Consider the following 27,572-nt stretch of genomic DNA (forward strand, 5'->3'; position numbering starts at 1 on the left):
AGAGATAAATGTGCAATTCACCTCCTTGCTCATAAGAGTTTGAACTCAAGGGAATGCAGAATCAGACTGAGCTGGACAGAAAGGATCATCATCATCATCATCATCATCGATATTCATGATCGAGCCAAACACATATACTTTTCAGTGAAAATAAAGGGTCTGAAATAATTGCTGTTAGAATGCTAAACAAACCCCAAACTAAGCAGTATTTATATGACGGATAGTGTCAACTTTCCAACCCTGTTTGTGACGCTCTGTGGAGTATGCAGCATAATTGCCCCATTCCTCTAGCTGGAGTAACCTGGCAGATTTTTTAATGGAAATAATGGTGTGTGGCAAGTTAAAAAGGCCTAAAATTCAGAAAATGCAAAAAATAAAAAACCTCACTCTACTGCACCTTAAAGTTTCATGAAAGCGAGCAGTGCCTTTTGAACTGGCTTTATTTTGATGTATTTCCTGGTATTAATGATATATTTCAGTTGTACCTGAGATAATGACTCCCAGCCCTAAAATTCATCCCCAAACTAGCTGGCATGTCCTTATTAAAAGCACAATGATAATTAGATCACCCTTGAATATGGAGGGTAAAAAAGTTAAGCTTTGCATGTTTCTGTATTATTAAAAAAAAAATACCATTCGTGCCCCACAGATTACTCAGGGGATGACATAACATTAAACCTTTATATGCTACGATAATCTTTTCAAGCCCTAACACAGTGCAATATATTGATCTCAGCACGTCATCTAAAATAGCAATGTCCTTATCAACAAGCTGTGACCTGTTGCTGAAAGAGCACAACCATGTTCTGGATTCTCAGGGGATTCACAGCATCCACGTGTGATCTCAGCTGTGAATTTTAATGCCGTATTCAGCTCCAGCCTCCATTACAGCTGAACCTGCTGCCAGCCAAAAAGAAAAAGAAAAAAAAGATTGAAGGTCCATTTGATAGCGTAAATTCATAACCCAGTTAGTGATTTGCATTGACTCGGCTGTGATGGATGGACTCAAAACAACTTTATGAAAAATATTACTGCAGGACATCTTTGCACAATTTGTCCCCGGTATTTTTTAGCGTACTCTGTGAAAATCAGCTCTCTGCACACAACAGCAAGTTTTGAGATGGATGAAAGACTTCTAGCATCACAACCAAAGGAGCTTTGGGCTAGGGTGAAATCATAACCAAGATTGACTAATGTTTATGGATTTCTTTGTGTGTGTGATTGTGTGTGTGTGTGTGTAGAGGGTGGGGGCTATCTGTGACTATTTGAGAAAAATAGGAACGACACTCAGGAAGAGAGAAGCAGCTCGTCTCTGTGGAGTTGTTTTGGTCATGGTGCTTGAGCACTGATTAATGCTCATAGAGAGACACCAGATGGAAAGAGAGAGAAAAAGAGCGAGAGAGAGAATGAAAGACTGGAAAGGGAAATTTGGGGGAGAACAGCACCGTGGAAGGAGAGGATCAGAGGGCAGGAGACGGAGGAGAAAAGGGCGAACAGAGGCATGGGGGGGTGAGGGGGAAAAAGATTAGCATTAACAAATGGAGATGATGAGAGAAAACGAGAGAATGAACCTGCACTCCAAGAAATGTGGATTCATCTGTAGATTCTGGCTTTGGCAATGATTTGTGAAATTCCCCCGATTAATGAGTCATTTTTGTAAATCTCTTCAACTTGATTTTTAAATTCATCTTTAATAAAAACAAAACGGTCTGTAAAAACATGGTCAGGGTATATGACTTAGATGTAGAACCAGAGAGACAACTGCATCAGTACATTTACACTACCACAGTAACAATAATTAGAATAACTTGGTTGTTTTAAATGTGCAATCAGTGCAGCTATGAATTCATATAATTGTTTAAACTGTGTTAATGAATTTAGACATGTTTATTCTACATCCTGAGTGTATATGCACCCACTATGAAATTGTTGCCTATTATAATATGTTTACCCAAATTCATCCAGTTTTGGCCACATTTCCAGATTCCAATGTAATTTTTGTTTTATTGTTTCAATTCATTTTGTGCAATAAAAAAACAAACAAATCTTAATCATTAAAATGTAACCAAAGTGTTAAAATCTCAACATTTAGCAAGACTAAAACTGATGTGAGGCGGTATTAAAAGTAAATGTTTAGCTGATTTATAAACGCATCTCTGCGTAAGGTTCTTAACTCCCTAATTTTTCATCCAGCACAACAACATATATATGTTTTTGTTATATATTAAACACTGGCCAGTGACCTGTTCACACCTAACTTCAGTTTTCTGGATAGACTACATCCTTGTAAAAGAGATTTTCTAATCTCAGTGGATTTTTTTTCTCCCCGGTTAAATAAAGACTTAAAAAACTACATGTAAAAAGAAACTTTTCGTAGGACTAACTGAAGTTCATTCTTTCCGCTTCCATAGGAATTAAGAGGGTCAGTAGCAGTCAGTTGCTGCTAATAAAACGATTAATTGATCATCAACAAGTGTGACAACGTCTATAAAAACAGAAGTTGTGGCACTTTGCTTGTCTGGGACATTCAGGTGTGTAATTAAAGAAACAATCTTACCAAGAGTGAAAAAGAAGAGCAAATTCACCCCAAAGTCAAGTCGGGCAATTCTCAGAGAAAACCCAAGAGCTAGATCTCAGTTAGCATATTTAATTTGAAATATTATGATCGGATAATTAAAAAAAGACTGAACAAGGTTGACTTGTTTGAAAGGGCTGCCAGGAGAACCCTTCTTCTCTCTAAAATCAACATGGCAGCTTGGCCTAGGTTTGCAAAACTGCATCTAAACAAACCACAAGACTTCTGGAACAATGTGTTTTGGACAGATGACATCAAAATATAGATGTTTGTCTATATTGCACAGCGGCACATTTGGCAAAAAGCAAACACAGCATATCGGCAGAAACACCTCATGGAAACACAGCAGTAGAAGGTTGATGGACTCCTCTGTATACCAAAAATAAACAAAAATATTCTATAGTCAAATGTGAGGTCATCTAAAACTTTGCAGAAACCGGGTCATGTAACAGGACAATGATAATAAAGAAAAGGATCAAGATGTTGCAATGACCCACTCAAAGTCCAGACCTAATCCTGATCTAAATGCTGTGTTGGGGATTTAAGAGAGCTGTGCATCAAGCATCAATAAACTGAAGCAACCTTGTAAAGAAGAATTCCTCCACAATGATGTGAGAGACTGATAAAGTTACACAAAAAATGAGATAAATGAAAAATAAAAGCATGTAGGAAAAAAAGTTTAGTGTGTGTTTTAGTTTTAAAAAGTTAAGTTTAACATCAGCATTTCGTAGCAAAGCATGTCTGTCCTTGATATCCGACAAACGTGTTGCACTCGCTGTTTTGAACGCGTTACAAACAATTCAATTATGCATTGTTTACATCAAAGGTTGTTTGCTTGTGTTTTTGCTTGTATCGTGCATACATATCATTATGAACTTGCATGATATGAAAAACAAAATTAAACACTGGTCCACCATTAATCACAAACTCGACAGAGTGCCTTTGAGTGCATAAAAAAATATAAACAAATGTCGGCTAGTAACTATATCTATTTAGGGGGTGTTCGATGGGTAGTTTTCAAGACTGCAGACTGATGTTGGAAATGCACTTTTCTCCTCACGAATGCTTGTTTGGACTTTTATTACAGAAAAAAACAAACGGGTCAATACTTCGAATTCACTGGAATGTTAGTCTTGTGTTATGTGGTGTTGTGTAGCTGTCTGATTGTTAGTGTTATCATCATCTCATGGCAGAGAAACAAATAATTTAAAATACAATGTAAGGCATTGCCTACATACACATCGTACAGTCAAGTGCAATGCTGCCGCTCCAAAACGAGGCTACTGTCATAAGGCTAAAGTATATAAATGATAGATTTCTCCCTTTTGGGGAATTTATTTTTCTTAAAAGAGGTTACAGAATAATTTTCTTAGAGCAGATCATGCTGTTAAACTTCAGTTGGACTTCAAAATTACAAAAACAGAAAATCAAAGAGTAGCACTTTAAAAATGCACTTTAACTATGCTGATTTTGTAGCGTTTGATTTTTTTACAGAAAAATGACAATGTTGTAAAGGGTCTGTGCGAACGGTTCGAGTACGACGCTACAAAGAGCATTTGCAAAAGTGTTCATTATGGCTCTAAAATGGGGTTCGGGGCTGAAGAATCTTTTTTCGGTTTAGAGCGCAGTTAGAGCTGTAACGTTTGCAGAGGAGACATTTTTTTGAAGGAGAGAGAGCGCAAAGAAGAGGAGTGGGGGGTGGAATTTTTGGGAGATCAGTGGCAAAGAAGAAGATGAGAAAAGAGGGTTTGGGCACAGTGGGATTACTCCAAGACGTGGTGAGTGGGAGACAGGAATACAGAAAGACAGAGAGGGGGGGAGACACCAAGACAGCAGCACTTCTTTTTGATTAGTAGTAAAAAATAAAAAAAATAAAAAATGAAGAGGAAAGAGACTTCCTGTTTATAGCAATTTAGGTTTATATATTATCTAAAAAATGGAAATGTGTTGGGAACAAGAGCTGCTTGGCCTAATTCTTTTCTAAATTGAAACGTCTTATGAAACCTTTCACCATTTTGTAAACGTACACTGTCAAAGCTTCAGTCTCATAGAACCGGCTAGCTTTGCAGTCAAAATCAGTCTTTCCCATTACACAACACACAAACAAGCAATCATACATTACTGATGACCACATGACTGAGGTATTAAGTACTCATTAAGTAATAAGTATTTTGAGAATCTGCTCTATTTTGAATTTGAGAACATTTCTTTATTGACACACCTTTGCAAGATTATCCAAAACACTGCTTAAAGACAGCAGAACATTTTCAACCCTTTACTTCCACAAAAGCAAAGTGTCTTTCTGTGTGGAGCTTTCTCTATCTGGCTCTCCAAAGACAGATGTTAAGTGAACCACTGATTGAAACTCACTTTAGATGTGGATGAAAGCGTCAATAATCTATGTTAGTCTTGTGATTCACTGGCAAACTATCCACCACCTCTCGTCAAATGTCAGCTAGGACAGATAAAAAGCAAAACACGGGGTTAGAAAATAGATGGTTAGGTGTACATAAGATTTTTTTAATGTAATTCTATACTGTAAATCTATTGAAAAACTACTCTGCATCATCATCTCTTCTCTGTTCCTGATCTGGTCTCAAAATATAATCCACCTCACAAAGGATGCTTCTTTGTGAAACCTGCTCCTGGAAGTATACCCTGGCAAATCCAGCTTTGAATGCCTTCAATGCATCCACATTAACCTCAGCCACTGAAATCAAGAGGCTTTCTCTTATGTAGGAATTTCCACCGCCAAAAAAAATAGAGGAATAGAAAAAAATGCAGGGAAAAAAATAAGAGTTCGTGAATATGACACTGAAACAGCCAGCCTCACATCATCCAGCATATGAGAACATCGAGTAATAGATGCATACAGTGCTGGGAAAAGTTATTCCCATGCAATGAAAAATTATACTTTCTGATTTTTTTAGATTTGGCATTTTTCTTGCACTTAAATGTTCCAGATCATCAGAATTAGATATATTGAAATTGAGGGGTTTATTTTTTTTATAAAGATTCCATTTATTTCAGCAACAAAGCTATCCAAACCTGCCTGGCCCCACGTGAAAAACATACAAAAAAACAAACAACTAAATGTAGCTTTTTGAGTGACCTAGCCAAGGTCTAGACTTAAATGATGGACTTAAACAGGCAATTCATGCTTGAAAACTCTCCTATGTGGCATAATTAAAACAATTCTCCAAAGGAGAGTGGACCTAAATCCTCCACAGCGATGTGAAAGACTCATTGCCAGTTATTGCAGTGGCTTGATTACAGTTCATGCTGCCAAGGTCGGCACAACCAATCATTAGTTTTGGGGGGTAATTACTTTTTCACAAATATATATATTTGATATAATATATCTACTCTGGTTATTTTTGTCCAATTAAAAACTGCTTCATGACCTGAAATATCTAAGTGTGAGAAATATGGAAAAAGAAGAAATCAGGTAATCATGATACTGTATATTGCATCGGAAATAGATCGTCTTAATAATCTCCTCGGTTAGGATCCATTGTTCCAGAGCGCTGGCAAACAAATAGCCCTATTTGTAGAGCTCGCATGATTCTGATTCAGTGGCTTTGTTTTTAGGAGTGCACTTGCAGTGTGGATGGTAATGACTCGAGTGTACTGCACTGGTTTCATGTATTTGTTGAATGAAGATAAAGTGCAGTAAATGATTTCTTTGTCCAGTTTTAAATATTACTTTGCAGAAAGGTGTTTGCACATAGGAAATGTGGAAACATGGAAATTGTGTTTACAGTTATTAAAAAAGTGTGTCTCTTTTGAGAAATGAGGCAGAGCTTTAGCCAGTTATGTGTTAGAGGCCAGAAAAACAACTGTTGTTAATATCTTACAAATGACCCAAATGAGAGTTTTCTCTTCTGGGTGGAAAACAAATCCATTATAAAAGGTAGTCACAAAATGTGTCTTTTATCTCTTCCTCTGGTTTAAGTAGATTTAGCAGAACGTCCAAAAGTCAGAGGTTTTGTGAAACGACCATCAGGTTTTGCTATGCTGTAAAGCTGTCAGTATGCTTCAGGTTAACTTTTGCATGTCAAAACAGCTCTGGTTGTGTATCAGCTCCTTTGAGGATTCTTGCAACTTTAGTGCTATTTAACATATTTCCAACCATTTTAATCTAGACCATTGCAAGTATGACTGTTAGTTGGGTGTTTTGCACATTCTCTCACTCCAGCATATTTGACATATTTCACTTGAAAACTTGTTATTTTCCTGGTCCCACCTGAACCAATTTACTTTTGGTTGAAATGCTTCAAATGGTTCGATATTAGGCTATCAAACTACTGCAGAACCTGTTTTTCGTCGGTGTGAAAAGGTTATCAGTATTCGATCAGGTATGTGGAGAGAAATCTATCTAAAGCTCACCTTTCACACAACAAAGCATGTCACTTTCCAGTACAAACAAGCTCCCAGGAAGAAACCACCAAAAAGTGTCACCTGTTTTCCCTCAGTGTGTAGCAGACTTTCTTCTTTTTGTGTCTGAATGCTACCACTTGAAACATCTGTAAATAGCATTTCTCCTTTTGAGTTAATGCAGAGTGTTTTCCTTACCTCTAGCCCGAGAACTAGAGGTCCTGACTAGTCAACATAACCATGGATCCAAAAGACAATGCTGATGTTGTTCTAGTCAGGGCAATCTCAGTTACCCATGTAGGGTTTTTTTTTCTTTTGTCTTTTGCTTCTTGGAATTGGCCCTGAGATTGAATTGAAAGCAAGTGACAGAGAGAGAGAGAGATTGATACAAAGAGAAGTGGACAGAACGAAAGCCAGAGAGTTTTGAGGAGGGAACCAGAAGGAGATCAAGGCAGAGAGTCAGACACATATGAATCAGAGAAATTGAGGGGAGGAGGGAGAGGAGTCAGAAAAGAGATGCTCGCTATTAGAGTCAGACAGCATTGACCTTCACTCCATGCTGAACCACGTACAACATTCAGCACATATGGCTCCACTTAATGTGGCGAGACCTGAGTCTGTGTATGCGTGTGCTTTAGTATATATGTGTATATATATATATATATATACACACGTGTGTGTGTTTGTGTTTCTATTTTTGATCTACTCGTAGGAGTGTGACTATTAGTATGAGTGTGCACGCTTCTGTATGTGTGTCTTTGATTTTGTTTACATGCTGATGTTTGCCTGCATGTCGACACATGGATTTATGTGTGTGCGCGTGCTCGCCAGCATACACAGCGTGTATCTTAATTGGACTCCATTCAAGTGTTTAATTACTCATTAGAGATGCTGCAAAGCAATCTATACACCAGCTTTCCCCGTTCGCTCTCTCTGCCCTCTGTGACTCGCAACCCACAGAGGCTCAAACGCTTTGACCCAAACTACATGGATTAGTTCACCTCGTCAATCTGGATCAACCCATCCATATTAGATGAAGATCCTTAAGCCAGAGGGTGATGCCAAAGCAAGGCAGCTAATATGTCAGTCAGTCTGACACTCCATCAGTTTATTCTGGTGTAAAAGTAGTTGTCAGGCAGACAGTTTTTTTTCACTGAAAGATGATAATCAGTCCACTGGTAGGCGAATAAGTCAAACTGGCTAAACTAGTCAGTTACATAATCACTTTGTTGATCGGGGCAGAAATCTGAGAGCGGAAAAACACTGCAAACCTTTTGTTTACGGTATATATGAAAGTAACAGTAGTATTCCTCAAGCACAGACTAAATGCAACTCGGTGGTTAAACTGAAAAAAACATGAAAAGAATTGATCTGTAACTTTTAAAGTGAAGGTTCTTACACCAACATTGAGCTAAAACAGTAAACACATTTGTCCCAAGTCTATATCATGGAGAATTGATATTATTTGCTTGCCAGACTTGAAAGGTTTTTTGTAGAATATGGGGTGTAAAAAAATCATAAATGTACAAAATAAAGTTAAAGGTTTTTATAGTTGTACTCCCAGAAGACAAACTGTATACCTCTGGCCAGATGTAGGCTGGCCATTTTTGTGGAAACACTTTGTTATTTTCATCATTCTTAACAAAATGTTTGCGGTCCGTTTTAATGACAGCCAAAGATGGCCCCCAATCTGTCAGAAAAAAAAAAGTTGAACTCAACCTTGAAGAATGCATGAGTATTGATGGAATAAAAAATGTCAGCCAGTTCTTCTCCCTTCTTTAAACATTGACTCTGTGGATACGTGACATTTCTGCCGCTCCCCACCCTTGTTGAGAGATTCCCATTGGCGAACTTGGACACCAGCCATCAGCTCCTTCATTCGTACATCTTTTTGAGCCAACCTTGTCGATACCAATAGAGCCCCAGTGCTGTTTGTGCTGTCGACAGTGCCAGCGTTGGTGCTGCATCATGGTGAATGCCCCTCAGAAAACAAGGAGACTGATATAGGCATATCATGCACTCTGCCTGTCAGCTTGTCAGAAATACCGTGTGTGCCCGAGCTCTCATCTTGTCCGTCTGACTAACTCAACCTGTTTGCCCATCCATCAGTGGCTTTGTCTCTGTATCTGACTGCCATCGGGTCTATTCTGTCTTTACTTTTTGTGTGTATTTTTTAGCAAACACATCACCAAAGTGGTAATTATCCTTCCCGGGTGGGGGGCTCAAGAACAAGGTTTGTTATGTTAATCCAGTCAGTGGGCGTTGGGTTGTATGTGTATATGTGAGTGATGGGCAGCCTGTTTTATGTCTGACTGTGTGTATGTGTACATATGTGTAAGAATTTCCCAGGGATTGACACAGGCAGCACTTAATCCGCAGGGGGGCTAAGTTGCCTGTCTTGGAGAAATACATAATAACCTTTCAGATGTGCTGAATGTCACCACAGTGATCTATGGGCGACATTATTCAGAGTGACAGATGTGGAACTTGTCAAAACAACACAGTTTGAGCTGCTCAGGAGTGTGTGCCAGTTGTGGGTTGAGGCTTTTGATGGTTTCTTTTTCATGTTGGCTTCGGTGCATGTACAGTGAGATGTGCATGTGTGTGTTATGTGCTCTATTCCATGCTGTTTGCATGTGTTTAACACAGAAGTGAGGATCAAGAGCTAATCTGCATAATTAAACATGTACATCTGTGCTTATGAATCCCAGTACTTCGATTTGTGTTAATTTGGCTTTACATTATACTGAATGCATTAATGCTTTCAGTGTTACATGTGTTATTTTGTTGAGATGAGCTTGTACTCTACGCTATAGTATACATCCATGTGTTGGAAATGTCTAGATATGTCAGCCTCAGTGTGTTTGTTTCCAGGGAGGTACCATATTTACTTTTCCTAATGTATCTAAGCATCAGCAGCAATGCGATGGGAGACACAGGAGAAGACAACAGCATGAGAAAGGAACACCTCATGCTGGGGAAAAAAGCAGCTAAAGAGTCCTAGCCAGAGGATGATGTATGTGTGCGTGTGTCTGTCTGTGTGCATGAAGGAGTCCTTTTAAACATTCAAACAGAATGAGCAGAAAGCAGATGATGCCATGGTGAGGGAATAAAAATACAATAATGGGGGAAGAAAGTTAAGACAAAGGAGAGAACAGGAAGAGAAAAGAGGCGGGTGGGGGCGTTGACAGTCGCGAAGACTGAAAAGAGGAGATAGCAAGAATGTCAAAAGATGCTGGAGCTGAGCTCCAGAAAGGAAAGTGCTGGGAGAAGAAGAAAGAATAGACAGGGAGTAAATGAAGCAGAAGTGACTGGAGATGAAGATTGAGGGAACGAAAGTAAAGAAAAGGAGGAAAAGACAGAGTAAAGTCAGGAGAAGATGAAGATGGAGAGATAGAAACAGAGAGTAATGTGGAGTTAATTGGAGAGATATTGAGAGTGACTGGAGTTATGGTGTAGGAGACTGAGACAGCAACATAACTGAGGCTACTTTCAGCCACACACGTCTACAAAAGCCTGCAATTTCTTCCTGCCAGAAAGCCAAATGAGGTGAAATCGTGCCTGTTTTGAATATGAAATGTTACATTTAAAAGACTCCACATATTCATTTGGCCAACAGTGCACAGAATTTGCCAGGGTTAGGCAGCAATACTGGTGGAGTCTCTTTGTGCTGGTGTGTGGAGGAGAGCAAACCGGATGTTCATTACTCTCAATGAGAGAATGGTGATAAACTGCGTCAAGATAGGAGTTGGCAACTAAAGTTGGACAACAACTTTTGAGTTGACTGAAGATGTGACAGTGAATTGGATTTAAAAATTGAGCCAAATCCAATTCTTCCACCTATCCTGCTTGCAACCCCCCCCCCCCCCCCCCCCCCAAAAAAAGAAAATCACCTCTGTGCAGAAAAAGTATCTACAAAGACCAAAAACTTTTTTGTCTTATTTTCATGGTGTAAGTTGCGCATTTTAACATTAGAGTTGCTACATGTGTTGACACGTCATTCCCATCACTTCAGATGAAGACAACCTGCATCATGTGCATTCTTACACATGATGCAACCCAAGCAGAGATTCACTCATAAATCCTCTGCCCCGTAACGCTAAAAGAGCCCAAACATCCTCATCCTAATTCTTCAGTTCAATTTGCACCAAATCACAACAACAGTCTCCTCAAGCCTCTTTATATTGTAAGGTAAAGATCCCAAGTTATCAGATAGCAAGCAGCAATGATAAGCTGAATGGGTGCAACTCACTAAGACACATACATGTACCTGCAAGTTAGTCTCAGTAACAGACTAATAAAATACTAGACCTGTTGGCCTGATTGTCTACTACTACTGCTGCTACTACTACTAATATGAGCGACTGTCCGTCTCCCAGCAGGCCATATTTCTTTGTTGGATAATTCCATTAGAAATGCTACAAAATGAACATACACCACAAATGTGGTTGAGAGTCTCAAATCGTTGGCTTGAATAAGCAGTGATGATGTTCAGCAGAGAGCAGTCAGCTATCATGATTATTTATAACAAAAATAATAATAATCATACCCAGTACAGTTGTTATGGAAAATTAACTATAGCATGAAGGCTCTAAACGTGTTATTTTATTGGCATAAGTTGGGCATTTTAACATAAGAGTCTATGGGGAATTAATTCCTTAGTCAGCCTCAGGTTGCCGTTAGAGGAACTGCATGTTCTGTCACTTGGCAGTTGGCTTAATTTGACTGCCCTATGCTTTGCACTTTATTTGGGCACAGATGCTGCACACACACACAAAAAAAAACAGCATGCAGACGGAAAACAAAGTTGTTTACACAGTAAAATCTGAAAGCTGTTCCAGAAGAAGTGTCCAAAAATCCAGTGTCGAGAAGTGTCTACCAAATGAAGACGTTGTATTTTGAAATGGTGCCTCCTGTAGTTTTTGCGGGTTTGTGCAGCCAGTTTCTTTTCTCCTCTGAGCCATTTTTACCAAAAGCAACTGGATCAGAATTTGACTGACAGACCAAGAACGGAAGAAAGAGGTTTTTCTGGGTTTTTTTGTTTTTTTTGCAGGCCACGGTGTGAGTGCACCATAAGTGGGAGTGACAAAGACAGATCAAGTAAAGCTAAAGAAAAGGAGAAAGTTATAGAATGAGAGTGGGATGACATAGTGGGAGAGAGAGAGAGAAGCATCCTTTGATGTTTGGTGGTTGATGGAGCCTGCTGTTTAGGACGCAGGCAGGTATGGTAAACATCCAAGGCTTCTCCAACCAGAGGCTTTGATCACAGCCATATTGAGAGAGGATGTTGATGACTCACTGTCGTCAGAATACTAAAGAGTGGCCACTACACGCAGGAGTACAGTTACTACTGTATGGAAAAATACAGAACTTGCGATTGCAGCAGATACGCACATCCAGAAAAAAACCTCAAAGACATGTTTTCTCTCGTCCCCTTTTTGTTTGGATCTTTTATTTCAACTTTTAAGCTCTCCCATTTCTATTTTCTTTCATCCTGATATGTGCACACAAAACCATAAAACACTTTAACGCAGATCCATTTCCACTGATTATGGTCCAAGCCTCAGAATGATCCTTTTATATCCAGATGAGAGCCACCAGCCAAAAGCCAAGTCTTTCAGCTGCGTCTGGCTAACATCACCAGACAATTCAATTGCACTGAGAGAGTGAGGAGAATTTGTGAGGCATCAGAGGATTATGAATGATATCATATTGCTCAGGTTCATACACAGACAATATTAGAAAGAAATTGCTTCAAGCGGCGGAACAAAAAAAATATGAAAAGACCATGTACTAAACAACATGCACTCCAACAGCAGTCTGTTTAACAGGCATAATTTAAGACAGTGTTTTCATAGACACTGCTTAATTTCAAAAGCATAAAACATAAAGTTTTAAATCTTTATCTTTGTACCCCTTCAGAACTTAATTATCAATATGCTAGAAATACAAACACATATCTTTCCCTGGAAATGAAAGATAATCAAGTTTTTTCAGCCGTAAAATAACAAGCATGGACATTATTTCTTGTACCGGTTGTAAAAGTTTACACTGAATGAGTAAAAGGATTAGTGAAACTTTATAATTTTGCGCTGTACTTTGTTGTAAGCTACCTTAAAGCTTCTTTTGTGCCAAATGTTGAATTATTATGATGAAATAGGGTTGGGGGGAGTTATTGTTTGTCAAAAATGAGACACTCTATGAAAATTGGTGCAATCCATACTGCTTTCTGTTCAGTCACTTGAAATTCCCTCCAAGATATTCCATGATCCAAGAAGTGGAGGCATTTAGGAACCACAGAAACTTAGCGCATGGTCGCGTAGTGCATAAAAGTCATCAAAGCTCTGCTGACTCAGTAACTGCAGAGCTACAAATCTCCTCTGCCATTAACAACAGCCTCCAAACTGTGTATCAGGAGCTTCATGGCATGGGTTTCCATGGTGCAGCTGCTCCTGTACGTATAATGTGTAGGTAGCTCTGATGTTTTCATTGCAGCCAGTTCACTAACTCTGTAAATTAGATCCTTCTGCATAGCCCAGTCACTGTTTGTGCAGATGCTTAATTTATGTAACTGCAAGCAGTACCTGAGTAATAAGTACTGAGAAAGGTTTTGCCTATTTAGAGAGCGTACAGAAAAGGGTGGTGGGTTGATCTAATGCTGATTGGTTGACAAATGGGCTGGCACAGGGAAGGGAGTGACAGCGGAGTTCATCAGGAGTGAGAGAAGCACAAGAAAAATTTTTATAATTTAAATTTTCTCCACTGAATGGCCAACAACAACACAAGCAAGAGTAGCACACAGACTGGTTGTACCAAATATTTTTGACACTGCCCCCATCTGACAACAGATACTCTCTGCAGGTAGATGAGCAGTCCGAAGCTGCCCACGGATCGCTAATAGACTGCCAATGTGCTACCACAGCTGAGCCAGAAATTCCCCATGAGGTTTGCCATACTTGCTGCAGTCTTTTCCTGAATTATCGGTGCCCACACTTTGAAAAAAAAACTCCACACTAAAGGAATAAAAGAAGTCGAAACAGGCAAACAAAAGCCATCACAATATTGTGTATGAAACTTCACAAAGTTTGATACTTTTAAGCTGAGAGGATTGTATTCTTGTGTTTACAAACTAGCAACACTGTCTGTCTCACAAAAAAATCGAGAGGCACAAGCCACAACGGTGCCGAAGAGATGTCACAACTGATGGCGCACCCTTCAAAAAAGCAGAAATGACTATATTTAAAGAGGTTTAAGCCTCTAAACCTGAACCACTGAACCATTTGGGTGTTAATATTCGGGACTCAAGCTGCACCTAGATATTTGGGAAATGACTATGTGTTGTTTGTCGGTTTGTCCAACAGTTTACCTGCATGCAACCTAGGCTTGCTCAAACGTGGGTGCGCAATGGTACTTAAACAACAATTAGAAACCACAAAACATTTCATAATAAAGCTCTTCTTGGCAGATTTTGCCAATAAGGGACAAGAAGATGCCCGCTTATAGAGATGAAGTGTGTTTAAAAGACTGTTCTATTGCAGATGTAACAATGATGTTACAGTGCTCTGACTATGAGCTAATAACACTAAGAAATTAAAGCCCTGATGTTCAGCGAAATGTAATTTTCAAGACTTAAGTTGCAAATAAATTACATCATAAATAGAAACATTTATGAAGCTTCATAATGTCAGCTTTTATTATGAGTTCTTTAAATATAATGTTGCACAATACTGTTATATCACTGCTTTCACAGCTTTGAAATATACGCACATACAGATTCAAAGACATCCCATTAAAAACACCAATAACACACAGACACACACACACACAGCTCTTTCTCAAAGAGCCGTGTCTTATATGTGAGTGCATTCCCATGTCTTTTTTGGCTAGTGCAGTGTGTGTGTTTAATTCCAAATGACACTCAGCCTGAGAGTGGAAGACACGGGACACACAAACTGTGACACACACCAACATGCGCTTTTTAACAGCTCACAGTGCAGTGGCACACCTGCACGTTCACCCACTCACCTGCACACACGGTTTCGGCTCGCCTCGGCAAATTAGGAATGCAGACAGTGTCACAGGAGCAGGGCAGGGCACTGATACAACCTAATGTATCCTGGCACATTAGCCCTTTCTTGGATTGAGCATCCTCACCGAGTGAGACCCACTTTGCCATGCTACCATTTAACCGGCCCCACACACACACACACACACATGCTTGCCTGCATGAACACACACACATCCGTACTTTGCTGCATATCCAATGTACTAATGCTCAAGTGGTAGTCATCCATAAATGTATCAGCGCACAATCAATAGGCAAAGCACATTTGTCTCAGATGAAAAACCATAGTCATATAAATTGAAATGAAATATAGAAAACTCCTCTTCCATCTGCTCTTCTTCCATCTGGCCTCCATCTCCTCTTCTGCTTTTTCTTTCCTCATTTTTCAGCTTTATTCTAAACTAATTTCATGCAATCTCATTACCCCATATTTGATTGTCGCCCTCCTCTCTCTGCTTTTTCTTCTCTATTGTTCTAGCTTTGCACATATTTCCCTTCCTCCCCCACCTTTTTTTCTCTCTATTTCACCCCTTCTGTTCTTTGCTTTCAGGCTTTTTATTCTCATTCTATACATCTCTCCCTCTGTTTCTCCCTCTGCCTTCCCCCTTTAGTTGTTAATAAGAGTTGATTGGGAGCAGAGAGAGCCAAGAGGAGCTCCCTGGTGGATCAATGCCTCTAAATGATCTGTTCAAGGATCCCTTTAGAAGCTGCAAAACGCACTCTGATAGGGCACCGAAGCATGAAGACGCTCATTTCACATCTAACTCACTTCCTGATTTGCCCTCTGGGAGAGAGATAGGACTGCCGTTATAGGGATAATTTGTCCCAAAGCTAAATATCCCACTAACCAAGAGTGCTTAGACCAAAATGTCTTCATTCTAGGCAATCAATTACTGCCAAGGTGAGGGAGAAAATGATGAATTTGTTTAAAAAGCCCAAGCCGCCTGTGTGCGTGCTGTCTGTGACAACTAGATTGCACGACAGCTTGGTTTTGTTTAGGCTATGCTTATTTGATTGAAGACATTTTCCTGCGTCTCAAATTTACCGAGCTTCGACATACAAGATTTGATAACGCGGTGTAATGAATTTTAAATGTACTTGAGGTGGTACATTTGGAATTGAATTGATTGTAGCTGTGGTGATGATAATGAAGGTAATGAAAAACACCGGAGGACGTGGCGGTTGCAGACATCGACAGGTTTACTTGACCACAAAGAATAAAATGGATATTGCACTGACTATTTAAAAATGCATCGAAATGTTAGATGGTTTACTGAAAAGATGTTTATACTTTTACTCTACAGAGCTCATTTTTGCCCTGCTTTTTAAAACACATCTGCTGTGCTCTTTCATAAGGTATTGGCTACTAATAGAAAGGAATTAAATGCAATTTCCTACAGGAAACAATACATTACATTTTATTTTAATTTAACTTAACTCAACTTAACTCATTGCCTGTTTAACTTAACTACTGAGTCAACATATACTCTGTCCTGCTGATATAAACATCCCAGAGCAATCAGCACCAGTTGCCATGTTTATTAATCAGCAAACAAAAAAATAGCCTCCAACAAATGCAAACGATTCATTATAAACACACCGTGCATTATTTGAAATGTATGTCTATAGAAAAACAAGGCAGGGAAATCCAGAAGTGTAGAGAGGCAGGCTGCACGCTGTTGGTTTTAGTCCTCATCTGCATTTGTTGACAATAACAAAAATATAGAGTATCTCCAGCCTCATCCTTTAAAGAGAGACTGTTTCACTTCACTGACTTCAAGATTGTAAACAGAAGTTCAGTTCTCTTATAAACAGCACTGGCACCAAAATATAAACATAAATAGAGCCTGTATTATAAAGGGAAAATATGCAGCCATATGTTTTTAATGTATTAAAAGTGACTAGCAGAGGTTGCTGAAAAAGGATGAAGGGGCCAGCATCTCATGCGTTTCCATATCACCTGCATTCTATGAATATTATAAGGGACTGCCGCAGTGTAGAAACTCCAGGATGAGCGTTTTAATACCAATAGTTTTTTTTTCTTTAATAACTTGTTTCGGTTCATGATGCCAACCTCACTGATCTGCATGCTTGCTGAACTAAGTGGACACCTACAACAGCAATGTGTGCTCTCTACCACGATGACCTACTTCTCTTAAGTATCATACCACAAGGTTCATTCAAGCACGCCGACTGGAAAAAAAAAACCTGTATTTGAAACATGCCTCGAATTCCCATAAATTGTAGTTTACCGAGCTTTATTAAAATAAAATTGGTTGCTAAACTGGCATAACCAGAGGGATCATCATTGATTTTTCTGGCTTTAACAATATATTGTTTTGTTTGTTTTTTTAAATGCCCTCTAGGATTTTTTTTTTCTTTTCACTGACTCAGGTGGTTTAAATCAGAAAAGCAGTTTCAGTGTCCTTGAGCAATATATGGAAACTCTAAGGAGTGTTGTTCTGCGACCTTTGATTTGCCTCTGAAGATGTGGAAACACAAAAATGTTCCAACAATCGCACAATTTCATATGGTTACATTGCACCGGATGACTACGCTAGGCAGATAGTTTCCTTTGTGCTGTGCAGTCATACAGAAATTGTAGTAAATATCGATTGTTTTTCAGGAATATAAAGATTTTTCTTAAAACGTAAGTCTTCCACGGTCTCATTTTACCACAGAAAGCACAGCTCCTCACAGATTCTGCGCAGATCCCTGAGTCTGTTCGCTTATTTTTTATTCATGAAGAATGTTTCCTTTTTTCTGTGTCTTACAGGTTCTGGCATGGAGAGTACAGGGTGGCAGTGAACATCAATGACTATCTAGACATCTATTGTCCATACTACGAGGGGCCTCCATCCCACGGACGCATGGAGCGCTACATCCTATTCATGGTCAACCATGAGGGCTACACTTCCTGCCAGCACAGGATGCGTGGCTTTAAGCGCTGGGAGTGCAACCGTCCCACCGGTCCCGATGGGCCCCTGCGCTTCTCAGAGAAGTTCCAGCTCTTCACTCCTTTCTCCCTGGGCTTTGAGTTCAGGCCTGGACACGAGTACTACTATATCTGTAGGTTATCAGCCAAGTAGAGTGTGTTTCTCTGTGTTTGGGGAAATTGTGTGTGCAGGTAAAGATGTTTGTTATCTGTGTGTGTGTGTGTGTGTGTGTGTGTGTGTGTGTGTGTGTGTGTGTGTGTGTGTGTGTGTGTGTGTGTGTGTGTGTGTGTGTGTGTGTGTGTGTGTTTGCATGGTATCCACGCTCCTGCTCAATTTGCATTTGTAAACAATATATAAATATGCAATCAACAGAAGCTGATTGAGAGAGTTCTCAAACACAGCCCGCACAAATACACCTTCCATCTCCTATTCGCCCCTCTCACTCCTCCCTCACTTTATTTCTTAGCGCATCTCGCTGCTTCTGTCGAGATCATAAGTGGTGTGCTCGGCAAAGTGGTAAAAATGTCAGCAGGCGTAGTTTGTAATCATTTTTATATTAGCTCTATTGATGTTTCTCCTCACTTCAACAAGTGATGTATTAGTATTACCCCCCTGAGACTACTTTTTTGAACAAAGCTATCATTACCCCAGCAGGCGTGGGACATATAGTAGCTTCAAATTACTCTTAAACATTGTTTTCAACTTCTCAGTGTGGGATGGATTTACCGCATCCGGACTGTTTAGTGCAAAATCAGTTGGTAATCACAGAAAAGCAACATTAAATTGACTTTGGGAAGCTTTACTGTCAATGTTCAAACACAGGAAAGCACCACTTTTCCTTTTTATGCTGTAGGAGCTGCAGTTGTCTGTTTTAGTATCCAAACCACCTGGGATGAAACGTGTTTTTCACAGAGCGCACAATTACAAGGACACCAAAAGCAATTGAAAAAACTATGTATGCTGTTTTATGCTTTTTTTTTTTTTTTTTTTTTTTTTTTTGCTTTCATTTGTTTGGTTGGCTGATTTTATTTTTCTTTGTCAGTCTCAAATGACCATACAGTCATTTGATGAGTTATGTAAACTCATCATTCGTTTTTGATCAGTTTAATTTTTAATAAGTACATGTCAGTCAGCAGTGTTAGAGAAAATACTTTGCTCTTGCAGGATTCAGTTTGCCAGCAGATAGCTATAACGACTCAGGAAAGTCATCCTATTCTTTTTTTTCTGACTTGACCTTTGAGATTCTCTTAAGAAAAATCTTATTTTGTCCAAAAGATTTTTTTTTTTACTGCGTGGAATTCTGCCAGTATGCAGCCTGACGGTCTCTTCATTTCTCCTTACATTATCGCTGCACAGTTGGCTGAAAAACTGACCTTGACCTTTTTAGCAGGAGATGGAGCATTCTCACCATGACTCATAATGGGAAGAAGGTCCTGTAGCACCAGTTTCAGGTCAGGTTATAGAGGGAGTTTTTTTGTCCTTGGATAGTGATTCTCATTTTACAGTGATATTGTCTTCATTCTGAGAGTACAAGGAGACTTTAAGCAAAGAAAAAAAGTTAGATATAGATAGGCAGATTCTGAAACAGGTTTAGTTTTTCAGGTTTTATTTCTCATGCAGCAACAGTAACTGGTTTTGCAATACAATTAATATAAAAACAAATGCGCAATGCGAAGATACAACACTTTTGCATTACTGAAAAGTTTGCATTTAAGACTATTTGTAGGTAAAGAAACTTTTTTTAAATGCTAGTTGTCATCTACAAATATTTACCCAAGTCTGTTGTCTGCACAACCACAAAGACACAGCAGGCGAGAGTCAGGGAGCTGAAGAGGCAACGATAACAGCCACCCGATGTCCCGATGCACTTTTCCCAGTTGGCACACATACACACAAGCACACATTCTTCTGTTTTCAGTCTCATGTAGGGATGGTTTGGGCCCCTCTAGTTAGTTGCTGACTATGGTATTGTGCTCACGGGACCCCTAGGGATAGTGTGTGTTCCACATGACTAGAATGCTTGTGAATGTGTTTCAATATATATCTGTGTGTGTGTGTGTGTGTGTGTGTGTGTGTGTGTGTGTGTGTGTGTGTGTGTGTGTGTGTGTGTGTGTGCGCGCTGCGGGGGGAGGCCTGGTCATGGGGGTCAGTTGTCAAGCGATTGTGAGTCCGTGAAAGGCCATGTCCATCATCTTGACTGGCAGGCTAACACACATTCTTGCCTCTCACCGTCACTCACATGCTCACATTAAACACACTCATGCACAGGTCAGTACTGATGTGGAACGACAACGTGCCGACCGTTTTAACCACCCGGCCTTTCCGCTAAGTGCCTTATTGTGTGCGTCCTCTCTGAACATACTTGTGAAGCACATATTTGATTGGCATTTGTGGTCACATCCATGAGAGTGCATCCCTGTGAGTGCACACTGGTGTGTGTATTTGTCATGGGGCTGACATGTTGACAGGTCAGCTCCACCCCTTGCTTCTCCCAGCTGTCATCTGATGAGGCTGAGTGGTTTTCAATGGGTTTTTAGGAGACTTTAGATTGTGGATGTGCTGGGAAAATGAGTCACTGGGTGAATTGGTGTGACTTTTAAAAATGACACAGGTGAAAATTGTTGGGGGTAACAAAGAAGAGGGAAAAAAACCTTTCTAGCCATTTTGCCTTTTTCAGTCAAGCCAAAACAGAAACGTCCACTAGGACAAGCCTTAATGCTAGGCCCAAGTTCTTCTGCCCACTACAAGTAGTGCAGGGAGATAATCTGAAAAAAATTGATGGATAGGAAGTGGCCTATAGGTAAGGCCTTACAGGGTAAAGGAGGTGAAGGTCAGAGAGAAAGATGGAGGGAGGAGTCGTGGGCTAAAAAAGAGGGAGGAGAGGGCAAATGAGGGGTCAGATTTATTTCCTGTGCACTGTGGATCTCAAACATGATTCTCTATGGGGTCACTACTGGGTTGTGGCTTCCTCAAGGGAGAAGGCCAGTAGGTCTCCACGCACACTTCTGCAACCAACTGTGCGTGAGCACATTCTTTTACACATCTGCGTATGTGTGTGGGTGGCTGTGCTCGTCAGCATGTCTGACTGGTCAGAGACTTGGACACAATCTCCTTTAGGGTCTCCAGCTCTATTTCACATTGGAGCGAGGTGGGACTAAAAACCCAGATTCAATTTCATTTACTCTACTTTGAAGTTTGAATCACACTAACTTTTTAACATTTTTTTCTTTTTCTTTTTTTTTTGGCATTCAATCTGGGCAGCAAGCTGGCTCAGTGGTTTGCACTGTTACCTCACGGCAAGATAGACCTGCGACTGTGGGGAATTTGCATGGATTTCCTTCCCCATTCCAAAGACATTCAAGCCAGGTTGATTTGAGAGTCAGTTATTTCCCTTAGGAATGTGAGTGTGAATGAATTTCAGTGATCCCTTACAAACTTGTTTACATTGCCTAACGTGCTTAGTGTGTTTATGGGAGCATATAGTATGAGGACATAATATATGAAACTCTGCACTTGCTTAAACTTCTAAACACTGCAACTGCAAAACAGTTAATTAATTAATTACTGGATTAATGCTAAATTGTGACAAATGTTTAACATGTTAACTGAAAAATTTTATCTTTTGGATACATTTTTATGTCATCTGACATATTCAGTTAAATTAAAGTTTTTAAGGGCACGCTGCATACCAAGGTTTTGATAATAGCTCTGCAGGAACCACCTTGCTGTTGCAAACATGAACCGTGCTATCTTTGGTATTTTTTTCTAGACTCGGCTAAAGAAATTATGAACAAAAGATGTGTTTTTGATACAGGCTGCTAGTTACAAAGTGCATAAAGATACAAATTGAATTTTTTTTTTGCTAAGTTATCTTTTATGTGTAGACACAACATCTCTGGTTTGTTCCTCGAGTTAGGTGACTTTTTAATGCCTAAATAATTCCTTGCTCAGTATTAAGTGGCTTAAAAATAAAAATTCCTCTGAAAATGCTCAGGTACAAGGACTGAAAAATAAGTGGGGAAAAAACATGTCCAAAGAAAAAACTGAAAGCCTTTTTAAAGGTCTTTTGAACTTTTCGTGGGGTTTACTACAAATGAAATTCAACACAGCCGGGCTTTCTTTGCATTCTTTCTTTCTTTGCACTGGCTCAACAAAACCCCAAATCCCATCCATTGGAGATCACACCAGTGGTTATCAACTAAGCCGTTCTCTGTTTCACATGTCCTGTGACTCTTTTTCAACACAATACTGCTACAAATAAGAGAAAAGACTAATGCTAAGTAAAGCCATCTTTGGATTTATTTCACAGAGCAGTAAAATAAGCATTTTAATTTATCGTTGCATGAGCCCTTTAAGTTTCAGTTTATATCTATGGTCCTCAAACCACATCTGTATTTGTGTATATATAGAGAGGTATCAAACCTCGTGATTTAGGTTAAAGGGGAGGTCATCATCAAAGTTACTGTCCTATAGCCTAATAAAGGAAAGTTTATCTGCAAATCAAAATGATTTAATTGTACTGATTGAACAGGTATTTTTAGTGTGTGTTCTGTGTTCTAGTAGCTCCAGTTCCAGCAGTGTAAAAGAGACTTTTACAATTTTTTGCAATCAAGAATTTTTTTTTACATTTTCTGCATTAGGCAATGCACAGTTTGTGCTTCATTCATTGATTTTAGTAGGGTAAGACTTAACAACTTGCAAATATAAAATGTATGCCACCAGCCGAGAATCTCAATTGCACATAAAGAATGCTGTAAACACGAGAATCAGTGAAAACGTGGCCAATTTAAAACCAAAACTCTGAACATACCCCAGCACAAGATACTACAATGATTTAGCCAAGTAAAAAGACAGCCACTTTCGTGACACTGAAAACTCTGGCTTTAACCTCAACATAGCTCACTAAGCCATTGATCACGCTTCACAGTACGCCCCTCTGGAGAACTATGGCTCGTGACAACTTCTAAAACTTCTAAGAAAGTTTGGCTCCTTGGAAGCAAAGTCTAAAGAGCTTTAAAGTATCTCATGACTTTCACACAATACTGTTGGTTCTTACTGGCTTGCAATATATCAGTTATTAAAAATGAAAAAATTCTGTCAAATCTACTTTTGGTTCACATAAACACAAAATAATCTTGTTTTATATTTGGTTATTAAATGTATTTGGTTTGCAATCAGCAGCAAAAATCACGTTATCTCTAAACTAATCTCCACTTTCAATGTCTCTTCTCACAGCATCTCCTCACCCAAACCATGTGGGGCGAGCATGTCTAAAGCTGAAAGTGTATGTCAGACCTCCAGGTAAGTCACGCTCTATCTACACACACATGCTCACTCACAAACACACAATGACATATACACACAGAGGTCCAGATTGGCTATCAAAGTAAAATTAGGGGGAATAAGAGGTCTGATAGAATGCCCCGGCAACAGACCTCGCTCTGATTCACAGACCGGCCAGGCAACACTTTAACACCTTTACCCACAGACACGCACGCTGAAAAAACACACGCGCGCGCCCGCATACTGACACATTCACACATGCGAGCGCACACGACCGTGCGCAGACGCAAGCACACACTTACAGGCACAGAGAAGAGTGCACCCACATACACACACACATAAGCAAAAAGTGGCATACGCACTTCACATCAAATCACATCACATCACACTGGGTGTGAGGGAGACCTTCTGTCCTTGTAGAAAGAGAACAGAGCCGGCTGAAAGTGCTCTCTAAGAATGTTACCAAGCCTCAACATCATCAGACTTGCTTGAATCACTCATAGGAAACAGAAAGCAATCTAATAATAAACCAGCTGCATGCAGTAGAAGTTTAATTTAAAGATTTAAAGTTTTCCTAATGTTTCAGGTTTGTTTTTAAAGTTGACAAGGCAGATGATGAGAAGATGAGGGATGACTTGCTTGCCACGTCACTGTGCAGCTTGCTAAAACACACACCTTTGATAAGTGCTTCCTCATAGGCAGAGCGCAGTGCTGACACTAGTGAGCCATGCTGTCCAATGATAGCGCTGTTTAAAAATAACTCAAGAGAAGCCTTGCGTACATGGGGATCAGAGTATGGCAAGCATTACATTATACTTGCGTTATCTTGAAAATCTACCTGTATGTCTACGAATGTGGATTTTTATCCCCCTCCCCCAGCCTAAACCCCACCAAGGAATCAAACCTGGGTAGTTACACGTCTCCCTGGATAATGACATGGCTTTGAAGAGCTTCATAAAAAAGAGTCAGCTTACACAGCTTTCCAGGTTCAGATCATTCCATATCTCGCTAAGGGAAAAGGAAATTCTCTCCTCCTTCATAATTACTGAAACAATGTACATTCTGTCGTTGCTCCAGCTCCTCTTTGAGTTGCTGTTAAAGCAATGTGTCTGACATTGCAGCTTCCATCTTTTCTGTGAAATGTTGTCATTCGATTGAGCTCTGAGCAGTTGTACATGTGTGTGAGTGTGTGTGTCTTTGTGAGTGTGTCTGTGTGTCAGCTGCTCCAGATTCTGAGTCTCTGTGATTAAACTGTAATTAGGTTGGTTAAACCCCCTGCAGAGCTCAGTTGCCGTCGTCTTCTTTTCCTCTTCCTCCTTTGCCGCTCCTTAGCTGTTAAAGGATGAGAGTTTTGTGCTTTGCTGCTTGCTTTCCACCTCTCCCCAACCGTAATCGTTTCACTTGTCTACCATTTTTCTTTGGCTAAATCCACCCCCTCGTTCATTTGCTGTGTTTTAGATTGTTTTGTCTTTGTCTGTGCGTCCTCTCTCAGTTCAGATGTTTTGTCGTTTTTTTTCTCTTTCTCATTTCTTTGTTTCAGATGGGTCGGGATATGATTCTCCGGAGCCTTTCCTGACTGATGGAAGTTCAAGCTGGAGGGCAGGGTGCATGACCCTCTTAGCTGCTCTGGCCTCACTCTTCTTGGGACTCTTCTACTGGCTGTGACCCTTCTCTCCTTCTTCATGGAGCTCCCGCCCAGGGATAATGGGCTGGGCTGGCTGTCCCTCTCAATCCACCACCCCTCAGGGAAGCCCTCTGTCTCCGTTCCGCTCCCACCGCCACCTCAATACAACCACCAACCACCCCCACTGCCAGCATCCTTTATGGCCCAGCCACGAACACCCTTCACAGGCCTGACTAAGAGGGCTGGGTCTTAAGCTGTCTGGGAAGTTGTCGTTTATCTCTGGTCCCTGAATTCCAGGTGGAAAAGCACCTCTCAGCTGAAAAACACAAGAGAAATGCCTCTGCACTCATATCAGAGGGTCCTTTTGATTTGACTATTGACTCTTGGCCACTGATGGGGTAGATATCGCCATGGCTATGATTAAACTTGTCGTTCTGGGGCAATTCCAATCATGCAATCACGGCAGGATGCATTAAGCGATAGGCCTGGATGCACAAAAATTGAATTTTGCTCACATTGCTATCCAATCCTCAAACCAAGAATTGGAAGTGGCCAAGCTTGCATTGTAATTGGAATTCTATGCTATGTGGACCAATTCCAGCTGCAACAACAATAAGAGCAATTGCATAGAGGAGAGGAGCACAGTGGCTCAGGCTGTGCAGAAAAGAAAGGGGGAAACAATATGAGCACAGATTTACATGAATACGTCCATATGGGAAATGTAATATTACACGTGTTGATATTTTCAGATCCAGTGTAGAGTCACTGCAATGTGATACAAAACTCATGCAGTTTTAGAAGAGACTCAGATAACTCATTTAAATGACAAGTATAACCATAGCCTGTTTCATTGGGAGGGTGTGGGGGTGTTCGGGGTAGGTTCGATGAGATGTAGATCTTCAGGTGGGATGTGTTCTGTCTTATTCGTGTTTCTAAACAAAGCATTTATCACAGCCTGGCCAGCACAGGCGTCTTCAGCACTGTCTAATGTTGAATGGGTCGGGTGACTTTTGGAACCATGATTTTCTCATGTATGAATGTACCACTGGTCACCCACCTCTTTGTCTTTCTGTATTATTATGACTGTGGTCACTTACAGTACCTTCTCTCAGACTGGCAGGATGAAAGAGTCAGGGATTTGAAAAGATGACATGTGGGAGTTGGGGCGGGGGGTGAAGTAAGGATGAACGGAGGACAGGTGAGAAAAGGAGGCGACACTTAAGTTGCATGACCACTGTGAAACCTTCAGATCAATCTTGTTTCTAATGATGATATATATTTTTTCATGGGGAAAATCAGAAACACCCTGCTGCCGCTCCTTTGCTCTCCCTGAGACTTTTTCAGACATCAAAAGGAAAATTTAACCTCTCTCCTCACACGGTTTCTCCTGTCTGGCTTTCAGTCGTTGATGGATTAGCTTGGGCCCGGAGATAAATGGACCCACAGGGTGAAACTGACTGGAAATCAGCCCTCAGAGCCCAGGCCAGATCACAATGGACGTAAACACTGACTGAAGCTGGTCCTGGGTCTGAGGGTTAAACCAATAAGGGAAGCGCATAGACTGTGGCAAATGAGGCGAGATGTGTGTGTGTGTGTGTGCGTGTGTAAGCGTGTGGTAGCATCACTAAATAACACATATGGGTGTATACGCACGCACACACACATTCACATACACATGTTTAGTCTTTGATAACGAGACTGTTCCTCTGAGATGGTGGGAGCATTCATGGTCATGACTATAAAGGGAACAGCACAAAGAGAGAGCGAAGAGAGGAGGGAGGGGGGGAGAGAAAGCATGTGTGTATGATGGGACTGAGACCTCTTTAATGTTGGGAAGTGAACATAATGAGTAAGCACTGTGAACACACACCTGCATACACACGATGACCCATGTACAGATATACACACGTAAAGACATGTAGAAGAGCGAATGCAGATCTAGACATTTACAAAGACATGGCATGAACATACACACATGTACAATCACACACCACATACACACACACACACAAGAAAACACAAACAAGGGGAAGCACTTCTTTCCCAACTTCATCTTATTTTTGTAGCATTTAAAATCACTGTTAATTACTCCTGTGTGGAAAGCAGTGATGGGGTATAGCCTGTGGAAGATTAAAAAAATGTGTCTTCTCTTCTTCTATTCCACTGATGCTGTCCTTCTATTGTTCTTCTTCTTCTCTGGTTTGTGATCCATGGTTGGTAGTGGTAGGATGCCTCCGGGGCTGAGCGTCATGTATGAGTTTGTCTCCTTTTCTGTTTGTTGTGTTCTTGTGGACGCTGACCTCAGTCATTAAAGTCAGTCAAAAGTAAACACAGAAGTCAGAGCAAGGAGAGAAACACACACAAATAAAGATTGTCTTTTTGTCTACTCGGAAATCAAGCCAAGTGAGTGGAATTTCTTCAGTGGAAATGTGAATTAACTTTGTTTGTTTTTTGTTTTCTTCCTCCAAAGTGCTGATGATTGTATTCGTATATTAGACTGCACCTGGGTCTTTATTTTGCCCAGTCTATCTTCCTCTGACATCAAAGCTGTGGGACGGTGAGCAGTGAGCTCTGCCAGTCAAAGCATGAAATTATTCAGATGAAATCACCCTCTCCAATCTTCAGCTGTTTCTCCCTCAGTGATGTGACAGCTAATCTGAACTGCTGACAACAAGGAGAGTGAATAACTTGATAGCCTTTCCTCTTCTGTTT

At 40.3% G+C, this 27,572-nt stretch overlaps 1 protein-coding gene across 1 annotated transcript in view; it reads left to right on the plus strand.

Annotated features, from left to right (window-relative positions):
• Positions 1-27,271, plus strand: part of efna2a (ephrin-A2a) — an 82,350-nt gene extending 55,079 nt beyond the window's left edge. The window contains exons 2-4 of the mRNA XM_080870864.1: positions 17,794-18,086; positions 23,189-23,254; positions 24,777-27,271. Of these exons, the coding sequence (XP_080726990.1) occupies positions 17,794-18,086; positions 23,189-23,254; positions 24,777-24,901 (484 nt within the window). The 3' untranslated portion in view covers positions 24,902-27,271. The remainder of the gene's footprint in view (positions 1-17,793; positions 18,087-23,188; positions 23,255-24,776) is intronic.
• Positions 27,272-27,572: the final 301 nt, after the last annotated feature.

Source organism: Rhamphochromis sp. 'chilingali' (genome assembly GCF_963969265.1).
Source record: "Rhamphochromis sp. 'chilingali' genome assembly, chromosome: 21".
Lineage (NCBI taxonomy): Eukaryota > Metazoa > Chordata > Actinopteri > Cichliformes > Cichlidae > Rhamphochromis > Rhamphochromis sp. 'chilingali'.